The sequence below is a fragment of the Pelobates fuscus genome, chromosome 11 (genome assembly GCF_036172605.1).
Source record: "Pelobates fuscus isolate aPelFus1 chromosome 11, aPelFus1.pri, whole genome shotgun sequence".
Classification (NCBI taxonomy): Eukaryota; Metazoa; Chordata; class Amphibia; order Anura; family Pelobatidae; genus Pelobates; species Pelobates fuscus.
The window spans coordinates 112,763,359-112,785,025 of NC_086327.1; the positions used below are offsets into that span (position 1 = coordinate 112,763,359).

Sequence of the window (21,667 nt, forward strand, 5' to 3'; positions counted from 1 at the left end):
AATTAAATAATGACGTACAACAGCTCAGGCGATGTGGGGAGGTATGAACAGCGCAGGGTTTACATTGGAATAATAGCTTACACTCATTTTACTTCTGTCTTCCTCAATGGCCTCTGACCCCTGGGTTTTTCAGGGTTCTAGCAAGCTCAATGCACAATATTAATTGCTTAATTACATTGTAACTAGAACCGACACAAAATATCTGTAGTCTTCAAGGACGCACATGTACATAAAGGAGCATTTTGTAATGTTCACAGACATAAGTAATACATGTTTCAAATCCAATAGGGAACATTAGATAATGCAGGAGGCTAGCAAGGAACTATTTTCTTTTTATATTATTTGTTTCCTGCTCATAGTTGGGACCTACGGTGGTTATTATCACAAAAGTTTGTTTCAGTGACTGTTGTTTCCCTTTATGTGTTACCTGAGAACAAGTTTGTCAGAATGTAAAATCTACCTATTGGGACTCCTGTGCACAAGCAGGCTAAGCCATCAAATCCAACCTATTCATAGCATTCAAGCATTGCGATAGGAAAATTCTCTTTGTGCTGTAAACGGATTATCGATTTACGGTGGTTTATGAACCGCTTATGTGTGAGAAGTAGAATAAAACTGAGTAAACGGGGTGACCTCAGCATATTAGGTCTACTCACACTACAGTCATCTGCTTCAAGTTTTATCAGTTAAAAAAAAAATGGAATGCGTAATAAATAAAATCTGGGCTGTCCGTACTTTAGAGACCTGTGCAATTCAGGGAATGATTTTGAAATTTATGTCAAACAGACTTTTTTTTTCTTTTTAGGATGGACTGGCTACAAATCTAATATTTTCTATGCCAGTGCATCTGTGCAAAACAGTATGCATTATTTACTCCTATAGTACTGTGCCTATTGCAGAGCACATTTGGATACATATGTGTTGGTCAGTGGTTGAGCCTTTTTAATGACTAGGTGTTACTGTGATTTTAAATGTACTCTTCAGGGTCACGATTCTTTCAGATCAAAACTGATGTGACTTTGTCATATCTCGTCCCATTTGCCTGTCTAGACTTGTACATTATTCATGGATGTTCGAGATGGCGATTATGTCAGCGAATGGGTTAACGAACATCAATATTTCCCAGAGGCTGACAGTGGATTTCTGCTTCAGCTTGGTGAATCGTAGTTCTTTTTATTTGCCTTTGTGAAATATTGGCTCTCTACGGCATTGGCGTGCAAAGTCACACAGAGGTCTTAAACTCAGGTCTCCTTGTGACATTAGGACCATAAGTCCTACGTATGAAAGCTGTGGGTTTTATGGTGGGGGAAGGAGTAAGGCCAGAGGGAGGCAGGAGAAGCAGGGAGAGCTGATAACATCTAATTGCTATATTGATCTGTCTCGGAGCCAGCTTGAGAGCCTGGGGGTGATTGAGATGTGTATTCCCTTCCTATTCACATCTCAGGGACTGGCTGATATTATTTATCTACCTTAACCCTAACACCACGGCAAGACTGCCAGAACAAAGGAGCATTTGTTTTATTTGAATCCGGAGCTGTTCTAAGTTCTGTGTTGGCTGTGTTTAGCTTTGCAGAGCTTACGCTTTAAAGAGTGCATTGGCAGTGATAGTCTCTGAGTCTTTTACTTAATTCCGGCTATAAATCCCTGCTGTGCTCACACTAGTAACGCAAGGTTATTGAATAAACCGCACATTTCTGGTAATAGACAAGGAAGGGTATTTTAGTTTGGGCCCAATTAGCTAAATTAGAAAAATTCATCAGCTTGGCTACCCTGGCCTAAAATGTAAATCTCCCAGGTCAATTCTTGACAGTTCATGGTTTAGTGAATAGCTCTGTTCGTAATAATAATTTAAAACAAAAAAGGGCAAGCTACTATATTGAATCTGTCGCCATCTTCAAGTGAGCCCAAAAAGTTTCATTTAATTCCTCTTTGTCATAGCTCCTTGCTTAAAAGGCACAGAAAGGCATTTTATGAACATCGGCTAGTAAGTCTCACGATTCCTCTTATCATCCTGAAAAACAAATCCTTCCAAGAAATCATTGTGTCAGGGGCCAAACTAACTTAAAAAAAAAAAAAAATAACCCATCAATTTATATTAAATTGAAATGACTTTCAGAAACAGAAGGAATTATGGGAAAAGGGAGAAAAAAAATAAACGGGGAGAAGGTAAAATGTATTATTTAGTATAGCACTGCACATTACCACCGTCAGTTGTTAGGGAAACGTTCATTTCTATACATTTCTGTTCATCAATAGCGTTGGGGAGCATTTACTATAAACCATCATGGGTTTAAATGTGCTTATTTATCATTTGAAAGGGGTAGTTCTTCTGGGGATGTGGCCTTTATCTATTGACTGATGTACCAACTAGTTGAGGAACACTATGAGATTATTCTAGGATTCCGGAATCTGCAGGTGATGGAATCTCATTGTTTTCCATACATATATCCGGCACTATAATAAAATCTATGGTCTTTTATTTCAATTATATGAATGGGGCCTGTTAAATCAGTATGAGCACGGCCATTAGCGATGGAAATGAACCTTTTATTAGCATACTACCTTGCCGTGTCACATATACCCCATAGGGCACAAATATCACAGGATAAGAAACTGCATTACCTGAGTAGTACCTGGATAGTTTAGTAGACACCCACTTGGTGCAAATAGGATTAATTTAGGATTATTGCTCATTCTAAAAATAAAATATTTTTTTGTGTGAAAAGGTCTCTTTTGCACTAGGAAAAGCCGTGATGCTTCAATAAACAACTTGCTGTGGGCCGTGATTCTGAGGGGCTTGTTGCAACAACTGGGGTTCCACTAAAATATCCACAAAGGTCTAAATTGGGTTCCTGACCAGCGGCTAAAGAACCACTGCAGTTATAAATCATACAACATACATATTCTAAATTCATTTATTTATGTTTCGCAACATGGCCATTTCAACCACAGCACTTTTGACCACGTTTATAATGTGGACTATCCGTTACCATGAGGCATGGCCTTTGCAAAGCTTTGGTGAATATAGATCACAAAACTATGTCGTGGCAAGTTCGTCATCATGGGTTAGGGAATCAACCATTTAAAATTTAAATGAAGGCTAAAGGCACAATAACCTCTTCAGGTTATTGAGGTGTGTCCAAAGATGCCCACAATTTCCATGTTATTCATTGTCCATCAAATAATCAGCAACTAAGAATGATTGCAAAGTACGTAAAAGTAAGAATCTACATGGAGACTTCGAGGACATGTTTGACCCCCTATCAAGTGAGAGAAGGTTCACTTTTTCATTTTATGCAGCATAGGGTCCCTTATAAAAACCCTGCAGGTTCAAATGCCCTAACAATCCACGGGAAGACATTTCTCTTTGTCCAATTAAATATATCCATTTTTTTTATTTTCTTCAGAGAAACGTTCTCTGGCATCAGAAGCAGGCACTATAATCACATTGCGCAACCAAAGCGATATTGTGATTACGTTGCACGTGTACAATATACCACTCTATCATTATTTGTTAATCCTATTATGTACTATTGTATTTACCCAGGTAACACAGAATTAATGTATGTATGCGCCTATTCATAGTTATAATCTGCTGTATTAGAAAAGGGAGCTTAAAGGGACAATCTGAGCACCATAGCCACTACAAAAAGCTGCAATAGCTATGATGCCTAGTGTCACAGTAAGGAGCCTTCTACCACCTTCTATTGAACTTCATGGAAAACCTTGGTTTTCCATGATATAACTTTGTTATAGTATATTGTGTTACCTGCACAGGTATTGTGCAAGGGAGCTTGACAGATTTAACCTCTTAAGTGCCTTTGGCAAGCCATGCCATCATCAAAAATTGCTCCCAACAAGTCGCATAGCAGTAATGCCCTAGTTATTTTTCTATCAGCAACTCTATAGAGTCCTGCTAATGCTGACAGTACATACCAGAGTAGAGTCCCTTATGACATAAGTACAGTAATTGGTACTTAACGATTTATAATCATTTGGATAGTATTTTTCAGACGCGTTTACATCATAACATAATTTTTTCCCGAAGTATTTTCAAAATTCTGATTCCTGTAGTACTTGGATATGGAATTCTCGCTGTGTGCTAAATTGGTCTATTTACTGTGCCAGCCCTGTGCTTTATGTTCTCAGCTGGTGTGTGAAATGTTGGACTTCTAGAAGAATCAGTCCAGTTTGCATGTTCTATTGGTCATTTTTATTAAACTTTCCTAATTTGAGGACTTTCCCAGAGCCGTATTGAATTTCTTACCCTTTCCTCGATTTTAACAATTGTAGATTCTACTCAAAAAGTCGGTAATTCTTGGATCTTAACTTTCCCAATTAAACAGGCCCAATCAGGGTCGTGTTCCGTACAAACATCCATAGTAACAGAAAAACTGGGGATTATTATATGTGTTTTTGTAATAAGGTATCTTGCAGCTTTGCGTTAGCTGTGGAATTTGGCATTAATTTAACTGTTCAAACAGGGTTATTCACTAACGTGTGATTTGCTGGGAATTCAAAGTGATTCTCCAATTGGAAAGATGTCCTATATATCTATGTTTTTAGTTTAACTATTGTGACTTAAAATTTTAAATTCACATTGAACTCCTGACAGTTCGCCATCAAAACCCTCAAATCTGGTAATTATTGGAGAGTGTGAATTAAACGTTAAAAGGAATGTAGCCCTAAAATAAGCTGTTAGGAATTGATAGGTTTTGTTTTTTTGTTGGACCACATTGCCTGTGATTCTGTGGACCTCTGTCCTAGACGGACATCAGGAAAACCTTGTGTGCAGAGTAAGATTGTTATCTGTAGTTAGGATGAGATTAGCAGGTGATAAGACACAAGTTGCAGTGCTGGCTATAGCTCAGAGGTTTATCTAGAGAGAGGATGAGCTGATCCCAAAGCTCACTTTAATCTTAATTGGAGAAGACATACAAAGGGATGAGGCAGCCAGACTCCCTGACAAAGGCTGGACAGAAAGCTGCTGGTTTGCACATTAAACACAGATTTAGAAGCCCTGTTTAAGCGGCTCATAGTGTCTCTGTAAACAAGCACAGTCCGATCCGTCCACTTTAGCAAACTCACCCTGTAACAGCATCGCTTAAAATCTTTAGGACCATACCTCACCTTAGATAGCCTTGTGTGTCCACTATCCATCCTTTGCTATTATGTCTCTACTCTACTGTAACATGAGGGCATAACGAAATTCTGGTAATATTTTATTACAAATTATTTGAATATGGAGTTGATCTACTAGTGGTTTATGTACCTGATTTAAAATATTAATCCAGTGATTATGCTTTTGATGTCGTACTGATAAAGCATCGGTTTTGCATAAGAATGTTCTTTTTCAGATTGTGTGGCTAATCCGTTCACAGTCGTTTTAGTCTGTGTAATTGACATAACCAGTGTTATCCAGTACCTATCATTTTCTCTTATGGAACTTAACTGCCTGACTTTTTACGTAATTGGAGACAAATATTTGAAATTCCTTGGCTGTTATTAAATTACTTTAATAAAATGAAGGCTACAAAGCAGGTTTTGGACTCTGTAGAAGGCTATATGGATTGTATAGTCCATCCCTTCCTCTAGAGTGTAATCTCGTTTGAGCAGGGTCCTCATCAACATATTATTCCTGTAACATTATGTAATTGTCTCACTTATTGTTAAATTTCCCCCTTTATAATATTGTACAGTGCTGTGGAATATGCTGGCGCTATATAAAAGCTAATGATCATAATGATGGGGAAATCCTCCATATTAATTATGGAGGTACTGTTCTGAGTCCCTGCAAAAACACACACAATCACTAAAACCTGTTCTTCAGGGTGGTCTGCAGCACTCCCCCAAATCTTCAGCACTCCCGAAAAAGTCAAGATTACATCAGATTCCTGCTTTCTTTAGTACCGAATCCCTCCTCCCACCATCTTGTTTACTCGAAGGCATCATCGTTCCGTATCTGGGCAGTTTAATAAAGTCTGACCCTCAATATGTATTATGCTAAGATTGATTTGATGCCTGGAATAACTAACCAGTGATAATGGGCAAATAAAATACAGCGTGAAGCCATAAAATGTAGTTATCTGGGCCACAAGACTCGCGATCACCAATGGACCATACAGCTTAATTACATGCTTGAAGCACGCTTGATCACCAAATTTCAAAACCCACAAATGTCGGTCGGATCCAAAAGGTCAAGTTCTGACCTATGATCATAATATTCTATTTCACACTTTCTGTGTTTCCTCAAAATTATTGCTGGCTCTTCTGTAAAACTGTCTGAACCATATCCATAGCTCCCCCTGTGCTTTTGCCTGGAGAGTGTGAATAAATTTGCCCGCGACTTGGTAAATGCAAGCGAGGAATGTCAATACAAAAGCAGTAGAGAAGGCTGATTATTGTTAGTGTTACAGAAAAATCTATGCTTCTATGAAAACACTTCACCCATAATTATGAGCCAGCAATATATATCTGCTGTTATCGCATGGCCTTCTGTAAGGTGAAGTACAATATAAATGTTTTCTCGGAGATAGACACACATGTGCCAGCCAGATGTTTTCCCAGGCACAGTAAGGGTTAATACGGGCATAGGATAGTCTTGTCACCTGGGAGGTTAAAACGACACAACCTGTTTGTTTAACATTGAATTAACCTGCAGGCGATAATGAGATGCCTCAAGCATAGAGGGAATTGCACCATCCGCATGGGGTGAGTGGGAGTACGGATCCTGTTGGCTCAATCTCTCCTCAATCTGACATGGTTGCCCTGGGAGAGCATTCATGTAGGAGTAACGTATACACAGGAAATAGACACTTTCACAATGATTCTTCCTTTTAGTGTAATACAATTAACCAAATTAAGTGCGGTGTGCCGTTTGGGCCACATGCAGAGAAGGTTTTTGGAAGGTTTACTACAGACAATGTCCACTCCCCCTAGTTATTCGTTGTGCCAGTTCTTTACTACCTACAGCAACTGAAAAGGAGCGGTAAGGCGGAAGAAGAAAAACACACACAAAAAAAAACGAGTGCACAATAGTTTTGACATTACTATTGATAAATTTATAAAGCATCAATTGTACTGCTGTACAGCGGACAGACAGAGCATACGAAATATTTGGTGATATAACAAACTTACACATAGAAAATAAAATGTTAATGATGGCCTTGCTGGAATGCATTTGTCCTATAATAGCCATATTAGAATGTTAGCTGTACGGTTCCTCCTCCAGGTGATATGATCTGTTTAGATGGGCAGCTCCAATGTAAATGCAGTCAGCGTGAAAGGAATGCAGGATTCACCCATGTCTCTGCACGCAGCTACTACACAGCAGTGTACAGTATTAAAAACCTCACCTCAGTACACAAAAAGGGGGGTGGGGGCAACTTCTGGGATTCACTAGCCAGAAGAGAGAGGCAGAGATGGGACCTGCCAGGAGGAGTAGGCGACAGTGACATTAGAAGAGAGTCAGATGCAGGCGTAAGGCAGTCAGAAGAGATTGCTGTTAAAGTCATTGTAAAACATTCCAAGTATGTGGACATCCTAGAGACCAGGAATTAATTGTTTATATTAACGAATTTAGTGATGTCATACATTTTTCAAGATTGTTGTTGAAAGAAGGATTGAAATGGTCCTTAGAGCACGGCCATGAATAGCGATAGATGGAGTGTTGGTAGATAATGTGTAGCCAACTGACAGTCTGATTGCTGGCGTCCAGCACCCTTCTAATGGGATGGGTTAGGATTGGTGCTGACAGCAGACCTGTCTGAGTGAGGACTTATTAAAGGCTTTGTGGTTAGATCCCTGAGGTTTTGACGGCTTGCAAGGTGCTGCATCTGTAAACTGGCTTCACACAAGCCAGGACCTCTCGCACTCACCATCTTCCTGTCTGTCTCTCTGAAGCCCTCTTCGGATCTATAATAGAAACATTTCACCTCTCTCTATACCTCTTTTTTCTGATTCACACCTCTGCCTTCACTGTGTGCGTATAGCGCTCCCCGCATCATCTTGTTTACTCAAATGCATCATCGTTCCATTTCGTCTTGACTTTGTGCCTACACCCCGGACTGCTCTGTCTGTCTGCACTTTTGACAATATTACGGGTAAGCACCCTCCTTTTCTACCCACACGCTTCACTTTTAAGCTCTTTCATTTGGTTGCTGTCAGGGCCTTACTTCATTTTAACGCTTTAGTGGCCAATAGGTTCTAGAAGACTAGGCCTTTCCTTGCACAGAGCCCAATATGTACACATTGCTAATACTTCAATATAAACGGTGTCCTTTCTCCTATGTATCATTAAAGCAAAGTTCAACTAATCAGAATAGGGAGAACTATATGTATATGTCTGTGTCTCTAAGAACTGTGTTGTGTACATGGGTCACACCTGTTGAACGGATTGCATTGTTTAGCTGTAAAACTGTTAGTTCCATATGTGCCTATTCAATAAAAGGCTGTTATATAATGTAAGTGAAAATTATATCACTCTTAACACGTGCTAATTTTTATTGCATAGATATGCATCATGGACTTGAACTATTCACCACTATTATGGTCCAAATATATGAATATGAAGCCAAAATTTGTAAAGTGCAGAAATCGGCCCCTTATCACGAACAATTAATCAATTTGCATGGCGAATGATTCTATCATTTTCAGTAACTTTTCTATATAACTGATCATTTTAGCACGTGAGCCGATCTGAATTCTGTATATGGGGCAAATTTTTAAAAGTGGCACAGTCTGCAGGAACAGTCCAATGGTTTCCATGGCGATCATGCCTCTTTTAGAACTTTATAATGTTACATGTGAATTCTGAAAGTGGAGGGGTCAACTGAAAAATGTATTTTGTTTCCATGGAGACTGCTCTACTTTCAGAACTTTTTACCCTTTCATTGATAATTTTCATACACGAGAGACAATCTTAATTCTGTTTGTAGTGCAATCCTAAAAGTGAGTAATCACTTCTGTTGGTTTCCGTGGTGATTGTTTTATTTTCCCAAATAGTTGTGATTTAGATGTCCATCCCCCCATTGTGTATGTGCCAGTTTGTATATCTTTGGGGTGCACCTTTCCATCCCTTTCTGTTCTTTTCTAATGGCCCCTTTTCCTACAAATTTCATTTTCGAGTGCCTAATTCCAACAGGATAACAGGCTTTCTCTGCCTTTTTGTGTTTATTTGTTGTTAATCTCTGTTGTTTAAAAAAAATAAAAATATATATACTTCTTGCACACTACTTTTCCACTGAAAGAGTTAAATCCGGACTGAAAGCCCCATTATTCAGTGTCCCCTAGAAGGCTGCAAGTATCAATCAGTCCTAGAACTTCATCCTTTGTCATCTGTCTCTTTTGGGACTGCAACTCCCAGTACCCTATGCCAGCCTGGTGCAAATGAAGAATTATGAGAGTGTACTCACAGCTAGTTGTATACTGTGGGCACGTCTGCATAGGGACATACGCAGTCTTGCTTTTCTGTTACATTTACTTTTCTGACTGTTATTTCATTTATGATTTTATTACGGTCTTTATTCAAAGTGTTTGTTTCCTAACCCTCCCTGCTTATTCCGATTCTACGTTCCCCGTGCACTCTTTAGCACACACTCCCTCTCTTTATTATCTTTCTCTCTCCTGCACCTCCGCTCCCTTGCTGCTTCCCCTTGTGCTTCTTTCGTTTCCCCCTCCCACCCCTCTCTCCACGGTCCTCAGGAAGAAGACAGTTTGAAGGCTTTCCGCTTTGCTCTGGGCAGAGTCTCTGCTCTCCTAGCCAATCACTGACGGTTCTGCAACCCCAGTGGGGCTCGGCAAACATTAGATCAATAAGTTATTAGCACCATTCTGTCAGCTGTAATGTGGAGATTGATTGTGTGGGAGTCCTGGTTTGCTGGCTGCCACTTCCCCAGCCTGATGAAGATGACAGATTAAGGGAATAAGAGAGACGAATTAAGAAGTCTGTGCCGTCAGACGTGTCATGGACAGTAGGTGTGTTGGCCCCTTTTGAGTCGCGGATCATGCCAACTTCTGGCGTACGCACTTTGGGGTGCTTAACACTGTGATGGGCTCTGTGGAAGAGCTCTCTAAAGTCATACTGGTTAAGTGCTACCTCATTAGCCAAGCAGAGGCAAGATCTACCGCAAACAGCTCGTAATGCTGGCTCCCACAGATGTGTTTGCCCTGCAGGTTGCTGCTTAATAGCAAAGAGAGTTCTAGGGAGAGCACGAGAAAAGAGAACGCAGTGTGGGGAAAATAAAGAGACGTGAAAAGCAAAGGGAGGCGGCAGCAAAATCAAGATAGAGAAGAATTCTGAGAGGGATTCAGGGAATAGATGGAGGAAGATTAAATAAAAGGGGAAGTGTGCAGAAAGATAGAGGTTTAAACCGAGATAATACACGAATGAGAGATTTATCTGGTCTGCCCTCCGCACATGCATGTTAAGTACCTTCGCACAGCTATACTTTTAAATAGGAGTTATTATATAGAGAATTAAGCAATAAATTATCACTGGACCAGAGCTAGAGGATTTTTACGTCTTTGCAATGTGTGTGTATGGACATCCTAATGAATAGCTTGATTTTTTTTTTGAGATTTTTGACTTGCAGTTATGTAATATGATTGATATGTTTAGCGTAAGGAAGAAGAAATGGGACAGGTTTTTTTTTTTGTGGGTTTTTTTTTTTAACTCTTTCAAAGACTGAAGAGAGAACAGTGACAGTGTCATCCCTTGTCTGAATTTTGTGAAAAACATTTAAGGTTCTAGAGCATTTAAACCCCATCTACCATCTTTCACTCCTGTATGTTCCGTGTGATTTTCATTGTTAATAGCCGTCATGTCATTTAATGTGCTTTTAATTGGATCGCATTGCAAAACCCATTATTGTAAGATAAAATGTCTTCACGTTTACTGCTCCGAAGCCACACAAACATCTCCCCATCATGTGCTTGTGAGTGTGATAAGAAAGGACATTTCAGCTCAGAGAGAGTGTGAAGTCTTATTACGGTAATTTCCCACGACTGTGTGTGTTTTAAACCTCGTTTTGCAGATTGCACTTTTAAATCACAGTATGAGGTTCTTCCATTTCTGTAAGGGACAGGTTAAAATCTGCTCTGTTTATTTGGAACATACACTTTCCCATTACATGGATACGAAGACTTTTAAATATGGTACAGAGTTCTATAGTCTTACAATAGAAGATGGGAAGGATGACCAAGATATGACCCTCCCTTGGTGGCTATATTGCTGAGTGGTCCCCACAACAGTTGGGTGGAGTTTGAACATCTCTGTGATATATTAATGAACTTGTGAAACGTTTTAACATCTGCTCTCTGTAATTCAATAGAACCACATTTTATATATTGGAAATAAGCAGTAATGAACTATTGTATGTATACTTGTGAATATTTAGACGTTGGCATTGATCGGAAGGAGTGGGAAAATATTTATCCATTGTATCTTTATAAAACAAGAAAGATGTAGGCATCTGCCATAACTCTTGTACGAGGGATCTCTTACTGTCTCTCGCTGAGTGGTGAAAGTTTTTCCAAGAACCTTCATTGAATAAAGCTGACATTTTAGTTGTATGACAAACCGTTCACCACGTATACACACCATAGTCTCTAAATCTTTGATTACACTTGAAGAGTTATTTATGAAAATGTGAATAGTCAGGAATTCAAAGTAAATTCCAAATTTTAAACCCAAAATCACTGACCTGAAGAAAAGATCTCAAACTCAACCTGTTGGCTGTTAGACTATGCCAATTTAATTTGTGTACTTTTGTCTTTGGGAAGATTATTCAGCTGTTGGGTAAACAAATGCTCACTATAAACCGTGAAGCTCACCGTGTAAATGCCTTGTTATGCCAATGAGCCATGCAGGTTGTATGCCCATTTCCTCCTGCAATGAGCTCTCGCTGTACACGATTGTTTACTGTAGTTTTTAATAAGTAGGCTCCTAAACACATATTCACACGGTTGAACGTAAGCCAATTCCACATATCGTCTCCGAGATCCGGGACACTGCTACTGTAATCAAGACAGCCAAGACAGAACCCACCCCAATCCCACACACATCTGTTACACTGCGTGCCAGTAAACACCGGCTGTTTGGATGATTTGGGTGCAAAATCACATAGATACAGCTACTAAGGTGTGTCTGTGTGTAAGTGAAGGATAGAATAGCTTATTGTGAATCTATATGTTCCTTGAATGGGAGAAAGACGTTAGTCAGTTTTGGAACACTCCGTATCCATCTACCTACAGAGGACTTGGGGGCTAGTACAGAGACCCTCTCTCTGGGTTTTACTTTCAGCTATCCTTTTCTAAGGTGTTATGGAGAGAAACCTATAAGGTGTGTATCATTTAGGTTTATGATTTCCAAGTATATTTAACAATAGCATGAGCATGTCTTAGAGTTTACAGTTATCGTGTTTTGGTTATAAACTGGTGCCATCCATTTTACATTAAAATTTAGCATGTAGGTGTTTGAGAAGGTAAGTTTCTACAAGCATTTTAGATTAAAGCGACACTTTTGTCACAGAAACAAACTTAGCTTAATGAAGCAGTTTTTATGTATATATCATACTTCTGAAGTCTCACTGCTCAATTCTCTGCCATTTAGAAGTTAAATCACTTTTGTTTCTGTTTATACAGAACTATCCACACCTCCCCTGGCTGTGACTGACACAACCTGTATGACAACAAAATAGTTTATTTTCAATCTGATGTAACGCACTTGTATATCCTGCTCTGTAAATTGAATTTTAATTACATACAGAATGCTCTTGCAGGTTATAGCAAGCTATTAACAGAGCAAGAGATGATGAGTTCTAAATTAAACAAAATTTACAATAAAGGTAGTGTAAACATTAGATGACTCTTTACAGGAAGTGTTTATCAAGTCTGTGTAAGTCACATGCAGGGAGGAGTGGCTATGACTGCATAAACAAAGTGATTTAACTGCTAAATGGCAGAGAATTGAGCAGTCAAACAGCAGGGGCATGATCCATACACCAAAACTGTTTCATTAAATTAAAGTTACTTTAGTGACTAGTGTCTTTTAAAGAGACTCTTCTCTGACTGTTGCGAGTAGGATTGACAATGTCACTGGAGGTATGAGTTGTGATGAATATGCCTGATGATGGTTTGAGTAGAACTGTTGATTAGCAAAATGATAAATCAGTTGGAGGAAATTACATTTCCGCATTATCAATCTGAATCGGTCCATTGATGGTAAGGAGAGGCTGAGAGGGCTGGGGCGGGTTAACGCAGTGTTCTCAGCCTGTTTATGTTGATTAAGGATGGATGTGATAACGTGGAATTATAATTTCCTTTTTTTTCTGTTCAGTCGCAGATAAGTCTTTGGGTGCTTTGGAATGTCGGAATCTCCTGAACTAAGAGAAGGTTCTCTTAGACACATAGCACCATAACCACTACAAAGAGCTGTAGACATTGGGGTGCTTGGAGTGCCCCCTCAGTGTTTTAGCATTTATATAGCAAAACAAGTTACAACATTGGAATGTTTTGAGAAACTTGTGCTTGAGCTCATGACAATGAGCCTAGACTTGTAAAACTATACCACAAGCTTGGATCACAGCTGCCGGTGTGGAAAAAGTTAGCCGTCAGTGGTATAGAATCAAATGCATTTATGTATAAATATGGTACTGTCATTTCTTTGAGAGCAGTGAACTATAAATATCGTTTAATATTAAGTTATTACAAAGTGTGATTAGATGAAAAAAAGGTCTGCGCAGTGGGTGAGTTTTATTGGCACACAGTTACTTTGTAACTCTATTATAAGCATGGTTATTTGAAATTGAGTCTTGGATTGATCAATCTGGTGGCTATGGCTGTGTGTAAGATCTGAGTAATGACACTAATCCCAAGTATATTGTATATGTGTGTTACAGTACGTAATAAGCAGGAGGGTTATTTTTTGTGGCTCCAGTGTGAGCTGATCTCTTACATGTATATGGATCTTGGAAGGGCCTTTGTGTTAATGAGTGGTGTCGTGGTATCAGTCCGTATGTATTTGTTTTTGTCAGTAGCGGGAAAGCGTGTCTGCGTGTGGGCAGATTCTGGCTCTGTGAACATGCCTGTAGGTTTCTGCCCTTCCCTGCTTGTTACATTACTGGCAGCCGTGTTCTTTATGAAGGTTGCTTGGATATCTGCCATTGTTTGTGTGCTCAGTGTTTGCGGCCAAGCACACTGTCTGCGACTTTGTAGCAAACTTTGCCTGTGCTGTCCTGTCCTGTTCGGCACCATCAATCCCTGTGATCCACATATCATTAACCCAAACACACTGGTTACCAAAAGGAATCTTCTCCCAGAAATATACTGGCTAAGCATCAAGGGAATTGTAGTTCGGTAACAGTTTTTTGTGAATGTTTTGTTACCACTTCTGCACTAACTGCATGAGACGAATTCTAGATTGAAGAACGTTTGCTAAATTTCATAGCAAAGTAGTTAAATCTTAAATTATCATCTGTGCAAGGGAGCTATAACCATTTAAAAAAATAAATAAAAAAATAGTGGTTTGATCTTTAGAAAATACTGCTATTTACCTTCAGCTTCTAAAACAGGGACTTTTAAATGTGTTTTTATTGTGCCCACTTGCAGAGAGCAGTTACCCCAGCCAGACCATGGGAGGCTTGTTCCTCTAAGATGCTTCTTTTGTAACAAGCCTTTGATAGATGAGAATTTGAAGCTTCCAATGACAGCAAACCTCTTCCTTCCTGCCGCGTGCAGCCGTATCAGACTCCAAAGCCTCCCCCAGCTACATAATAGGAGGGTATTGATTGGAAATCTGTGCAGGGGGACGCTGTAATTGTATATTAGATATTTACGTTGGTTCGCAGAGCTTCACTAATGCAAAAGAGTCTGATGTTTCTGTAGCATCTACCAGCAGAAGGGAGGAAGAGACAGGCAGGCAGGGAAGGCGAGACGGCCGTGGAGACAGCCAGCCAGCCAGCTAAGACAGAGAGGAGAGGGAGCTCAGGCAGTCAGAGAAAGGGTGTTGGACAAGAATTGTAAAAAGGAGGCTGAGTTGAATTTCAGACTCTCTTCCAGTTGCTCAGCACGGGGCTCTGAACGCTGACAAAAAGCACGGGGGACCGATGATGAATCTCAGTAAGGAATAACCTGCATCTAATATTTTTATAGCTAAAAATCTTTCATTGATCCTCTCTCTCTGCATGAACATGGGATGATGTGCCACACATTGATAGAAGGAAAAAAACAATCGTGTTAGGGTATGTTGTGAAAGGGATAGCAGTACAGCTGGTTCCTAGCAATCTTTTTAACACTTCCCTACTGTCTGTTCTCAACCTTGTAGACATCTAAACTGTCGAAACGATGACATCATTTAAAGAAAACCAAAACGTAAACCTGTATATTATTTTTTTGCATTTTCATATTTTTTTGACATTTTTATTTTTTTCCCTTTCTTTCCTTTTTCCCGCTACCCCCCATCCTTTCTTTCTCTTCTTTCTTTTCCATTCCTCATTTATGTTCCCGCAGACGACTTTTTAGGAAAGAAGAGGGAATGCTCTCCCAATAGTAACAGCGAGTGCCCACTGGAAAGCAAGAAAGCCAGAAGTGAGTCTCCAAAGGGTGAGTGATGCCTTGCGCCCTTCTTTTAAGCTGCTTGTTGAATGGGAGTGGTGGGAGGTGGGTGCAAGTTGTGGGGTTGATGGGGGGGCGTGGAAGATGGGAGTGATAGTTGTCAAGGTGATGTTTGTGGAGTGTCAAAGAGTCGCAGGAGGGAGGGGAGGCTGGACCACTGAGTGGATAAAAATGCCTCATTAGCCCACCCTTTCGTTGCTATCAGGAGCGTCATTTCTCGATGCCCTAATGATTCCCTCTGCATGCAGATGGATGTTAATGAGGCTGCTAAAACTTTACACGATGTCAGTCCAGACATTAAGTTGTGATCCAGTTCTTTCCCCGATGACAGCATTGAACTAGATAAGGAAGGGTAATGCCAAATATAGAGAGTTCTCCCAGCAACTGTAACACAACTGAATGTATAATATGTATGTGCTAGACCTGATGTGCTACTGTTTTTTTTTGTAAATCACCTGACCAGTATTTTACTAATTATATGATCGTATAGAATTATTTCATCTGCTCATTCTGTAATTGTATAAAAATTATTATTATTTTTTTAATGTTATTTTAGCACCTGCAGCAAACGTCCGTTAACCCCTTATCGCTAACACTAAAAAGTAAACTTGTGCTGCGTGATCATTTAAAATAAATTCTTCTCTATTTGGATGAGTAATTTGATGATACCCTCTGGGAAAGATTTACAGACTTGGCTTCTTGGCATGAATTATTTAGACCTGAATCTCTGCCTATGTCATTCCTGATCATATTGGTGAAACAGTCTGAATATCCAGACTGGTAAATGTTTTCGATTCTCGGCCGCCAAATTATTATCCAATATGTATACTTGGAACTCTCGTTAGCTACCGGACAGATCCCAATCAAAACCCACAGTGACCGCTGTTAACATCCATCATGGGGATAGCTATTATTATTGTCATTGGCGTAATAATAATAATAATTATTATTATATAGCGCCAACTTCAACAAAGGGAAATGTAACAATAAATTAGACAATGTTACAGGAGCAAGAGCTATGTACTATTGTATGCTATGTCATAATCTGCGTACTATGGTCCATGTTTATATAGCATTGCTTTATCTTAGCTTTGATGGTACAATGATTTTAAAATGTTATTTAACTTCTAACTTCATATTGAGCATTAATTTAATACTGGCCATGCATCGTTTGTAAGTATTGCACGCTGATATTCATTTTAGAGTTTAACACCTCGTTACCACTTGATAATTTGGAGAGACATGGGTATTGAAAAGATGAAATCAATACTTTATTTAGTGTTAATATAATGTGGAAACCATCAATATAATCTTATAGTTTTGGAATTGTTTAGACTTGGATACAATACTGTGGAATATGTATTCTGAGAAAATATTACTCACTAATATAAGATCGATGAGGGTTCCACATAGTGAATAATTCTGGGGCAAAACTAAAACTGCATCAGTTAGCAGATACATTCCATTGGTTGCCATGGTGATTGCGCCACATTTGGAATGTTGCCCTGGGATTGTTCTTTATAAATACCTTGCAATGCATTCCATCATAGGCCAAAAGCAATACTTTTTCTATAGGTTTCCTTATCGTGCTATAATTATATATATATATATATATATATATATATATATATATATATATTAGAGTTATAGCTATGAAGGAGTTTGGGGTATTATTATATTTGCACAACTGGGTATGTTGGTCTCTGTTCTCATAAAAAGTCTCCTGTGTTTTTGGGTCCAGAAAGACCGAATTTTGGAGCATCATTTTAAACCAGTAGTGATGCACTGTTGTGCATTTTCGCCTCGTGAATTGCAGCCAATGATCGAAGTATCTCTAGGTGAATGCCAGCCCAAATCGGGGGTCAGCTACTTTACAAGGAATAGCATGTTGCCCAAATGCTGCAAAGTAAAGGATTGGAGAGCCATTTATATTCCCCCAGGTTGTACATGCCATTTTGAATCATGCAGAGCCTTAAAATTGTCACCACTTGTTCCCAAATTCACCAAACAATGCCTTGAATAGCATTACACCAGGCATTCTTAGGAAGAAGTCAATCATTTTTATTTTACCTTTGGGGCTTTGTGTCCCTATTCCATCTTCCAGTCTCTTTCCCCTGCCCTCTGCTGTCATTCGGCACAGTGCTCATTCCTCTGTCTCACTCATGTCTCTACTTACTAGCTTCTATTCTGCTTTGCCGCCCTCTCTCACATCCCAGTTCTTCTTACTATGTTGTGTTCATCCTCTTCCACATTATCCTTCTTTAGCTACCTGTCCTTACTAACAATAGCCTGGCCCAGGGCCTGAAAAACCACTTAAATCCCATGATCACTGTAAGGAAAAACATGCTTTCAAAGTTAGAGTTTAAAGAAAATCATTTTTTTTTTTTTTTGCAAATAGCGTAATGCTTAATTACACCGCGCTGGGAGCAAAAAAAAAAGGAAGATGGAGATGAAAAAACATAGCAATTAATTCTCTAAGCTTCTGTTCTGTTCATGCTACCAAACAAAATTAATCAGAAATAATTAGTGTTTTTATTTTTGGAGTCTCGGTAGATTCCTTCCTTTGTTTTGAGGTCTCCTTGAATATTTCTCATTATGAGATTTCATTGCCATGAAGGACCCAGTTGGTTGCCTTAGAAGATGGAATTCTCTTTCACTTAACCCCATAACTACAAGCATCACGATGGTGTGAGCTAGTTAACCCATTATTAGTTATATCCATTGTTTTACATAATGCCAATTCACCCGTCAGTGTTTATGTTGGATCTCAGTGGCTTTCTCCAGGAAAAACCTTGTCTGGACACAATTTAAATGAAGGCTGGATGTATTTTCATTGTATTGTTCTAAGTGTCCCCCTTCAGAATTTACTATCATGGTAGTTGTGTAGTATATTACTGTTGTGATGCTTGTATTAATGGAAGCCTTGGAATCTCTACGGTGGTTAGGTTATTTGAGGAGCAGTGCCACTGATCAGCCAAGCTACGTGATTGATATTAAACATCTTATTGCATATTAGAAAAAAAACAAGACATATATGTTTAAATATACATATATAATGGTCTCTCCTCGCTAAATAGTGCGTTGTGGTGATTTGAACAGACCAACAAGGTTTGCACCAAAATAACGGTGTTAAATATTGCCAAGCCCACTGAATTGGTCTTAAACATACCATCACCCAAAGCAAAGTGTGCAAAATAAATAGAAAATTAAAATGAAATTATGCTAGAATACTTTTGCACAATGATAGGGTTCCACTGCCCCCAAATTAGTTGGGGGAAAAGATCCATAGACATGATGTAGTGCAACAAAAAAAGAGGCTTATTAGATCATATAGACAAAAATAACGTTGTACGTCATACTTTATTTTTGTCCTTTTGATGTAATAAACATCTTCTTTTGTTGCCCTACACCAGGCATAGGCAACCTTCGGCACTCCAGATGTTTTGGACTACACCTCCCATAATGCTTTGCCAGCATTATGGGTGTAAGAGCATTATGGGGGATGTGGGAGGCAGTCCACAACATCTGGACTGCCCAAGGTTGCCTATCCCTGCCCTACACGATGATGTGTAAGGCAAAGGGTGGCCAAAAGTCCCCAGTCTGTCATAGAACAACTCTCATTGAGCAATTAAGCTCTTTGCCTTGGGTAATAATAATAATAATTACCTTAAACGCCCAATTATTTTATTCAGCACTCCGTAGAGCATGTCATTCTTACATTGGCCCTATAGCCATCTCATCCCACTCCGCAGAATGGTACTGGGAGTTATGAGGTCTTCACACAGTAACTAATAATCATTTGCGGCTGTTAAAAGGTTAACTGTGCTCAGACAGGAATATTTTCCCCGCTACGCTTAGATTTCCCGCACCCTGTAACATATCACTTGAGGGAGAGCTTGGCTGTCTATCCATTGTACGACCCACTCAACCTTTCAATCTGCCTGGAAGACGGTTCAGGAACTGCTAATTGGCTGGTTATGAAAGCTGCAACTTCTGCCTCAGCCACAAGATAATTGTTCTCATTGTGAACTGGAGGGGAAGACAGACAGACAGATGCTGTCTGGTCTGTACTTTGCCTCTCTGGTGCCTGCAGGAGATTTGACCGGATCAATGTCCAGCCTTTGGACATATTAGCTGGTAATGACTAGTGTAGACACAGGAAAGCTGCATTGAGCAGCGTATTAGTGAGTGCTGAATCCACATAAAGTACCAGATCGGGTTTGTCTGGTCTTCAAGCTAATTAATGACTTTCATCTTAGCATTTTCTGTTTTTTTTTCTTTCCTTTTTTCCTGGTAGAGCAATATGAAAAACCCATTCTCTAAACCCTTTCCCTGCTGGACCATGGCATAGCTCTGTTCCAGCAGGCGTGAGCTTTCTAAAACAGATTATTTCAATCCTCTTCTTAATAATCTATTACACACTTCAGGGCTTAAAATGTTAAGTCTTAGGCTACAAGCCTCGTCGTAAAATGTACTTGCCACTCTAAGTGATAGTATGCTCACCAGGGGTGAATTTCTACTTGCCAGAGCTAAATTTGCCAATGGCTAGTGGCAGGTGGAAATTTTGAGCCATGCATACTTCCTTTCTATATACCCAATATGTTCTTGCTGAACTACATTTCCCATAAGTATCCAGCCAGTGGTAGCGAATTCTAGGAAACAAAATCCAACAGCCATCTTGCCACAGGTTGGACACCGCAGGTATAAAGTTACATCTTCCATGATTTAGATCACAGCCATAGTAACATATTTATTTTCTTGCTTGTGATTTTGGAAGGGAGGAAAGGTTGAGATGCGATTTAAAATGACTACATTTAAATTTTAATGTGTACTTTTTATATACCTTTTAATGAACCATGCGCAGTTTAAGTGATTAATTGTAAGTCTAAAATAAATATTTTCTTGGCATTTCAATGATGACTTGTGACAAGTGAGTGTATGGGATTTTATGTACTAAACGCATTTTTAAATTCTTTAAATGTGTTTCTTTTTCCTCTGGACTCCCTTTAAATTTCACGTTGTTTGCTGCGTAAATGTCACTGCATTATTCCCAAGCTGTCTGTCCCTCTTTACCAAAAGGTCATCTTGTACCTATGCGTTCAGGTGACAGAGCTCTATTTATAGGCCGTGAGCTGAGACTGGAGCTGTGTGATTCAATGTTCAGTTCGCAGTTAACCCTTTCAATGTGCGTAGTGTCCCTCGGTGCTGTAATTAACAGAACCATATTGCCACTATAAGGGTGTCATTATATGTTTTGGGTTTTTCCCCCCTCTCCGATAATATTGTGTCTACTGAAAAGATGCCTGGAAGCTGTTCCTAAAATATACTGATGGGGAGAGGAATGACCCAAAGATTACCATCCTTCTGATGCAAAATATTAAAGGGCTCTTATCAAAGGAAATAATCTCCATTAACTGCAGTGAGGCACCTTGATAACTTCCCACTGACTCTTTGATATATATATATATAACCCTTCGTGACTTTTCACGTTCTTTTCATCTCTTCTAATCCTGCCCTTCCTGAGCCGTGTGAAATGGTAATTGTAGCACAGATGATAGTAATGTCCCTGAAATTGGATAGCATCCCCACTATCGCAGAATGGAGTTCTCGTAGGTGAATAGGTGAAATATTCTGAAGTTTAAGTACTGACCAGGGTACTGCAGCTGTTAGACCAACATAACTGAATGTAATAAATTCTTCATTCCTGATCCAATAATTTACTGTTTGCTGAATCCCTGTTAGTCATCTTTAACTCTCAGCGCTAGGCAAAACCTCACCTGACTCTTACCAGGTTAAATACATAGCTAACCAGTGCCTGTGTGTGCAATTATAGCCTTCAAATTTATGTTTGATTGCAAGTGAATACGACTGAGGCTGACAGTGAGTTATGGGAATTGTAGTCCAACAACATGAGAGAACCAAATTTGTACACCTAGGGTCTGTTGCTATATCGAAGTACTCGTAGAATAAAGTGGTTTAATGTCTTTTTAGACTTCTGGGTGTATTACATTTAACACAGATGATGTTATGGAATGAAAAGCAAAATTACACGTAT

The 21,667-nt window shown here is 39.4% G+C and overlaps 1 protein-coding gene across 6 annotated transcripts in view; it reads left to right on the plus strand.

Moving 5' to 3' along the window:
• Positions 1-21,667, plus strand: part of SAMD11 (sterile alpha motif domain containing 11) — a 159,137-nt gene that overhangs the window by 102,394 nt on the left and 35,076 nt on the right. For all 6 annotated transcript variants that reach the window (XM_063436917.1, XM_063436913.1, XM_063436914.1 and 3 more), the window contains exon 6: positions 15,508-15,600. In XM_063436917.1, the coding sequence (XP_063292987.1) occupies positions 15,508-15,600 (93 nt within the window). The remainder of the gene's footprint in view (positions 1-15,507; positions 15,601-21,667) is intronic.